Source organism: Colossoma macropomum, unplaced genomic scaffold (assembly GCF_904425465.1).
Source record: "Colossoma macropomum unplaced genomic scaffold, Colossoma_macropomum, whole genome shotgun sequence".
In the NCBI taxonomy this organism is placed as follows: Eukaryota; Metazoa; Chordata; class Actinopteri; order Characiformes; family Serrasalmidae; genus Colossoma; species Colossoma macropomum.
Window position 1 is genome coordinate 44,589,455 of NW_023494785.1, and position 7,951 is coordinate 44,597,405.

Sequence of the window (7,951 nt, forward strand, 5' to 3'; positions counted from 1 at the left end):
CGTTTCTGTGTTACAGCAGATGTTTCTGAAGCTCTGCATTGATTTTTTTCTCTCTTTGGACGTGAAGGCCGTGTGAACGTGATGGACAGCATGTGGACACGCCCCTTTGATGAGTGTTCAGAATGTCCTTGTTGACCACTTACCCCAAAAGAACAGGAGGAACAAAGCTCAACACTCTGGAATTAAAGTCCCATTCGCTGCATTTCTCTGGTGTTTTCCCTCTGAGCTCCACAGATCATGTTTATGTAGTTTTATGTACCAAAACCTACTAAATTATTTCTACATGTTCATTTTCTAAACTCTCTTTATTCTTATTATTGTTTCTGTGCCTTTAAGACTGATATATGTAAATGAGCTCTGTTCTTATTGGCTGTGCCACATTGAGAAAGCAGTCTGGACTGAAACACTGTATAACTTCAGTATGAACAAGTGGAGCTAAACTGCTGTAGCTGAATGGTGGAGCTAAACTGCTGTAGCTGAATGGTGGAGCTAAACTGCTGTAGCTGAATGGTGGAGCTAAACTACTGTAGGCTGAGTGGGTGGAGCTAAACTGCTGTAGACTGAGTGGGTGGAGCTAAACTGCTGTAGACTGAGTGGGCGTGTTTATGGTCTGTGTGTGTTGTAAACAGTACATTTCAAACCTTTAACAATGTTTACATCATAATGTTACTACATCAAACTTTTATTCAAAAAATTGAGCTTAGTTTTCCACAATATCGGTCCTTTAAAGACCCCAGCACAAAAACACAGAGCCCTTCTTCCACACTGTGAGATTTACATGTGAATTTACAAGGAAACTCTCTCTCTCTCTCTCTCTCTCTCTCTCTCTCTCTATCATTCTCTCTCTCTCTCTTTCTCTCTATCATTCTCTCTCTCTCTATCATTCTCTCTCTCTCTCTCTCTCTCTCTCTCTCTCTCTCTAATACAGATGTTGTCACTCTCCAGCTGTGGTACAGATGAGCCTCCCTCGGTTTGCGCTGTGAGATCAGAGTTAAGGTTAAGTGCAGAACAGAGACTCTAGAGTAAATACACGGTACTTCTTCTGGTCCCGATCTCGAGTTAGTGTTCATTCTGAGTTTGATTATTTTTGCTTAGCAAAATCACTGAATGTGGAAATGATTGTGTTTCACTGTAATTAACATCTCTGTAAAATATACGAATTAGATCGCTGCTAAAAAGTGAGACGTTCAGCTCCTCAGCTGTTTGTTCTACAGTCCTTCAGCTCCTCCTCCTCCTCCTCCTCCTCCTCCTATGGTCTGATTACAGTCTGTTTTGGTCAGGTGGTCTGAGATGGTCTCAGGTGGTCTCAGGCCACTAAGCCGAGTCTGCTGATCTTGGCGGAGAGGAAGGAGTGCAGGATGAAGACGATGGGTTTGGGGCAGGAATGCAGGTCCAGCTGCTGTGAACACAACACAAACAGAAGCTCTGCAGGTTAAAGAGAAACTGAGGAGAATAGAAACTCTGACATCACTTTACTGCAAACAAACAGAGGAGGAACAACATCAGATCTCTCCTTTCACGGCAGCAGTGTGGCAAGGTTGGGACTTCTGAAAAATAATGACTTATTTTCTCAAAATGTCTTAGTTTTTTGTAAAAAATGACATTTTCTCAAAAAATATTTTTAAAAAATAATGACATTTTCTGAGAAAATATCTTAGTTAAAATAATGACTTATTTTTAGTTTTTTTTAGTAATGACTTATTTCTCAAACATCAGTTTTTTAAACAATGACATTTCTGAGATAATATCTTTTTTTTAAATATTTATTTAAATATTCCCTTTTTTTTCAAAAAAGTCTTCAAATTTTCTAAAAAAAATCTTTTTTTTTCAAATAATACCTTCTTTGCAAAAATCCCTTAGTTTAAATAATGACTTTTATTCTCAGTGTCTTAATAATGACATTATTAAAAAAGGCTGTTTTTTACAATAAAAACTTCTCAAAACGACTTTAAATGTCTTAGTTTTTAAATAATGACTTCTTTTTTAAAAGTCTTAGTTTTGAATGACATTTTTTAAAACATCAATTTTTTAAAACAATTACATTTTCTGAGAAAATATCTTAGTTTTTTTAAATAATGACTTTATTTTCTCAAAAAAGTCTTAGTTAATTTAAATAATGATTTATTTTCTTTAAAGGAGTCTTAAATTTTTTAGACATTTTCTCAAAAAAAATCCTGTTTTTTTTCAATAATTACTCATTTTCTCAAAAACCACCAGTTTGTTAACGTAACTTTTTTGTCTTAATTTTTTTAATAATGACTTATTTTCTCAAAAATTTATTTTCTCAATTTTTACAAAATGACATTTTCTCAAGATAACCAACTGTCAAATTGAGTTATTTTCTGAAAATGTTGAGTTAATAACTTGAACTGATAACTTATTATGTCAAAATACTGGCAAGATAGAAAGTAATAATTGTTTGGGTTAAAACATTATTAGTAATTAATGACATCATATACTTCTAGAAATGTTTCAAAAGTTTGAGCACCCTGGTCAAAGTCCATGTTGTTGTTGATTTGAAGTGTAAATAAGTTACACTTCCTCTCCAGAGACAAACGTCTGCACATTTTAACACTCGATTACTGTTTATTTACTGAATTTAACATATTGGGGGAAAATAAAACACAACGTGTGGCCTGTGCAGAAGTTTGAGCACAAATTCAGCAAATGAACAGAAACTGTGATCTAAAGTTGGCAGAAAAATGCCGTATTTAAGTGTGTTCACTTATTTACACTCAGAGAATCAAATCAACTATAAAAAAAGTCCAGCCAGACTGAAGACTGTATAAGGCTGTACTGATATCAGCTCATTAGATATTTAATAAATAATCGTTTATTATAATTTTACTCACGATTTCACCCTCTTTGCCTCCGAAATCCAAATACAGCATCCGCACTCCGTCATCTGAGGACATCCGGAGTTTTTCGAAGGGGTAACTGAACAGCGTCTGCCCGTGAGAGCCGTCCCCCTCGGCCAGCACGGAGAAGCCCAGCTCATAATGAATGACCAGCCTGCAGTCCAGACCTTTATACATGCAGCCTGAAACACAAACAGTAAGGATTTGGTCTTCTAACTGGACCATCAAACAGCACTAAGACTCACTAGGACTCACCAGGACCCCCACTTAGACTTTAAGGAGCTGTTCCTGCTCTATAAATGTCTGAATGGTCAGGAGCAGCGTATTTATCTGACCTGCTGCAGCGATATGAGCCGAGCAGAACTCTCAGATCATTAGGAACTGGTCAGTCAGTCCTGCCGAAGGTGGAGACTAAACATGGAGAAGCAGCGTTTAGATACTGTGCTGCTCTTAAATGGACCCAGTGGACAGAGAGCATTAGAAGAGCCCCGACACTGGACACTTTAAACCAGCCTGAAAACGATCCTGTTAGAGCAGCTTTCAGCTCAGTTTAAACACTGTTAGCTCTACTGCTCTTCTCTCCTCTAACGCCGCTCTATGATAATCATCTCAGCTTTAATATGAGTTTTAATTCAATGTTAACTTCTTCTCTGTTAAATCTATTGTTTTAATCATGTTTTTGATTTCTATTCTACCTCTTTTTACGTTATAATGTGAATTATGTGTGTATTTCTCATCTGTAAAACACTCCGAATGACCGTCTGCAGACTGTACCGAGCAGAGAGATCAACAGATTTGATGATTCACTGAATCGCTGAACTGAATCGTTAAGAGGTCACTGATTTACATCCTACAGCCTACAGCAGTTTAGCCCCGCCCATTCAACTTATAGCAGTTTAGCTCTGCCCATTCAGTCTACAGCAGTTTAGCTCCACCCATTCAGCTTACAGCAGTTTAGCTCCACCCATTCAGCCTACAGCAATTTAGCCCCGCCCCTTCGTCATACAGCAGTTTAGCCCCACCCATTCAGCCTACAGCACTCAGCCCCACCCATTAAGGCTACAGCAGTTTAGCCCCACCCATTAAGGCTACAGCAGTTTAGCCCCGCCCCTTCATCATACAGCAGTTTAGCCCCACCATTCAGCTACAGCAGTTTAGCTCCACCCATTCAGCTACAGCAGTTTAGCTCCACCCATTCAGCTACAGCAGTTTAGCTCCACCATTCAGCTACAGCAGTTTAGCTCCACCCATTCAGTCTACAGCAGTTTAGCTCCACCCATTCAGTCTACAGCAGTTTAGCTCCACCCATTCAGTCTACAGCAGTTTAGCTCCACCATTCAGTCTACAGCAGTTTAGCTCCACCATTCAGCTACAGCAGTTTAGCTCCACCATTCAGCTACAGCAGTTTAGCTCCACCCATTCAGCTACAGCAGTTTAGCTCCACCATTCAGCTACAGCAGTTTAGCTCCACCCATTCAGTCTACAGCAGTTTAGCTCCACCCATTCAGTCTACAGCAGTTTAGCTCCACCCATTCAGCCTACAGCAGTTTAGCTCCACCATTCAGTCTACAGCAGTTTAGCTCCACCCATTCAGTCTACAGCAGTTTAGCTCCACCATTCAGCTACAGCAGTTTAGCTCCACCATTCAGCTACAGCAGTTTAGCTCCACCCATTCAGCTACAGCAGTTTAGCTCCACCATTCAGCTACAGCAGTTTAGCTCCACCCATTCAGTCTACAGCAGTTTAGCTCCACTATTCAGTCTACAGCAGTTTAGCTCCACCATTCAGTCTACAGCATTCAGCCCCACCATTCAGCTACAGCAGTTTAGCCCCACCTATTCAGCCTACAGCAATTTAGCCCCGCCCCTTCATCATACAGCAATTTAGCCCCGCCCCTTCATCATACAGCAGTTTAGCCCCACCCATTCAGCCTACAGCACTCAGCCCCACCCATTAAGGCTACAGCAGTTTAGCCCCACCCATTCAGCCTACAGCAATTTAGCCCCGCCCCTTCATCATACAGCAGTTTAGCCCCACCCATTCAGCCTACAGCACTCAGCCCCACCCATTCAATCTACAGCAGTTTAGCTCCACCATTCAGCTAGAGCAGTTTAGCTCCACCATTCAGCCACAGCCGTTTAGCTCCACCATTCAGCCTACAGCAATTTAGCCCCGCCCCTTCACCATACAGCAGTTTAGCCCCACCCATTCAGCCTACAGCATTCAGCCCCACCCATTCAGCTACAGCAATTTAGCCCCGTCCCTTCATCATACAGCAGTTTAGCCCCACCCATTCAGCCTAAAGCAATTTAGTCCCGCCCCTTCATCATACAGCAATTTAGCCCCTCCCATTCAGCCTATATCAGTTTAGCCCCACCCTCTCTATTTTAAGTGTAAAGGACAGAGAGGAGATGCAAAATGGTAATGTAGAAATGAATGATGACAGTTTTTGATACATATAATCACAACATCAGTGGAGCTCCGGAGGGAAAACAGAAAACTGTATGAAACGGTCTCTTTAAGTCATGAGTCTCTGTATGAGGAGGAGAACCTGCTCGTCTGTGTTCTGTTCAGCAGAACGGTCTCCTGGACGGTGTGGGGGCAGTTTAATGTGTGAATGTCCGGAGCAGCGCTGTAACTCTGACATCGTGAGATCACACAAAGCCTCGCGCTCTGAAAAGAAACCGCGCAATTAGTCCCTCAGCGAGAGATTCAGGCTGAGCGGAGGAGCCGAGCAGGTAGATTTACTGGAACACTCACAATAGAGCTGATTTCAGCACGTACTGTACAGCACAGGCACAGAGGGATCATGGGAACACAGGCTGGACACACAGCAGAGCTCTGGGATGGATTTTACATGCGAGCAGCTGAGGTTTAAAATCAAATATCATAATAGAGTTATAAGGGTTGTTACAGAATCTCTGGCATTATTTTGTGCTTAAAGGCAAAATATTAGAGGAGCACAATCATTACAGCCTCTGTTCAGTGTTTCACTGTTTAAAATGAGCACTAAGTTTGCATTAAAGAGCCAATATCAGACATTTTTCACGTATTCTGAGCTCCACTTATGTGGTTTTCATTTCTACATGTTTCTTTCCTCTTTTTATCTCTTACGACAGGCCGTATTTGTTACTGTGCCTTTGAGATTGATATATGTAAATAAGTACCATTCTGATTGCTGACTCATTCAAAAAGCAGTCCAGACTGAAACACTCCTCATAACTTCTGCTTATTAACAATTTAAAACCTTTTATAAACCCTTTATAAAGGTAGTTTTATGGTAAAGTGCTAAAGAAGTGAATAGTAACTGAAACAGTTTCTTTTGAGTGATTGTCTTTGTTCATACATTAACTTGTTTTGATGCAGATCTGCACTGACAGTGTTCTAGTTCTCCTCCTCGTTCTTCGGCTCTGCTTAACAGCTCTGCGGTCCCACTCTCCACCTGAAAGCCTGGATCTTCTCACTTTACCACCACGGAGAACTCACTACTGCTGCTGCTTTCAGCCCGACACAAAAGCCCTCCATTAACCCGCCGAGCAGAGGACTCTCCTACAGAGCGGGGCTTCTGTAACGACGCCGGCCTGCGCAGTCATGCAGTGATGCAGGGATGCAGTAAAGCAGTAATACAGGCATGCAGTAACAAAGTCATGCATTGGTTCAGTCATGTAATAATGAAGTGATGCAGTAAGACAGTGATGCAGGGACAGTGAATGCAGTGGCAGTGATAAATGGGTGCAGTTATGTGTACCGCACTCATGCAGTGAGACGATAACAGAGTAATGCAGCAATGCAGTGATGCATGGGTGCCACGGCGCAGTCGTGCACTGATGCAGTAACAAAGTAATGCAGAGACACACTAATGCAGTGACAGAGTGATGAATGGGTGCAGTGAAACAGTCATGCAGTGATGCAGTAACAGTCATGCAGTAATGCATCGGCACGGGTACGTAGTAATGCAGTGATGCAGTAACAGTGATGCAGCAATGTAATGGTGAATAGGTGCAGTGATGTACATGTGGTGATGCAGTACTGCAATCATGCAGTGATGAAACAACAGAGAAATGCAGTCCTGCAGTAAAGCATAGGTGCTGTGAAGTGGCTATGCAGTGATGCAGTGACACAGTGATGAATGGGTGCAGTGATGCAGTAATGTGGTACATGAAGTGATGCAGTACTGCAGTCATGCAGTAATGCAGTGATGCAGCAACGCTGTCCTGTAGTAATGGAGTTGTGCAGTGATGTAGTAACACAGTCATGCAGTGGTGCAGTAATAGAGTAATGCAGTATCTCAGTGATGCAGTGATGCAGGGAATTTACAGCTCTAGACGTCTGTTTTGTTCTCCAGCCTAAAGCAGTCATTCAGTTTGAGGTTCCAGCCAACAGAGAGAGTTCCCTTCTCTTTTTAACAGCCCTGTTAGTAACATGGGAGTGAGAATGGAGGATTACTGTCACACTAACCCCCCCACCCTACGTCCCACCCATCCACTGCCAAGCAAAGCCCCCCTCGCTCTGTGGTTTATTCTTATTTTGAGCAGATTTTCAGAGCTTGACCATCACAACGACTCAATGACCCACTTAACTGGAAATGAAAATAAATGAACTTTTGTACAGTGATACATATTCAGCTATTCAGCTGACAGCAGCCCCACCCATTCACCCGGGCTACATAACACAGGATAGCCAATCAGAACAGAGCTCATTTACATACACCACTCTTAAAGGCACAGTAACAGAAACAGGCTGTTTAGTCGTAAGGGATAAACACAGGATGGAAAATGATCACGTAGAAAAGATTTGACAAATAAAACCTCACAAATGTTACAGTGAAGAAAAACATCTGATACGGACCCTTTAATGCAGACTAAAGGCTCATTTTAAACAGTAACACACTACCAGATGCAGACTGAGTAGAAATGAATTATGGTTTATGATGTTATATTAAAATATAAAATACAGGAAAACATCGGATATGTGCCCTTTAAATGCGGCTCTTTGTTTTTCACACTTTAAACCCCGTAGACGTTTCAGACTGTAGGGCTTCATATTTACAGCACTGTTTCTGGCTCTACTGACTCTCTGCAGATCAGAAAATG

The 7,951-nt window shown here is 41.8% G+C and overlaps 1 protein-coding gene across 2 annotated transcripts in view; it reads right to left on the reverse strand.

The window, feature by feature from the left end:
* Positions 1 to 652: 652 nt before the first annotated feature.
* Positions 653 to 7,951, reverse strand: part of sntb1 (syntrophin, basic 1) — a 46,674-nt gene continuing 39,375 nt past the window's right edge. Inside the window, exons 7-8 of one of the 2 annotated variants that reach the window (XM_036596316.1) lie at positions 2,853 to 3,040; positions 653 to 1,396 (exon numbers count right to left, since the gene is read on the reverse strand). In XM_036596316.1, the coding sequence (XP_036452209.1) occupies positions 1,307 to 1,396; positions 2,853 to 3,040 (278 nt within the window). In that variant the 3' untranslated portion in view covers positions 653 to 1,306. Of the gene's footprint in view, positions 1,400 to 2,852; positions 3,041 to 7,951 lie in introns of both variants that reach the window. The other variant, XM_036596307.1, reaches the window with a different exon arrangement.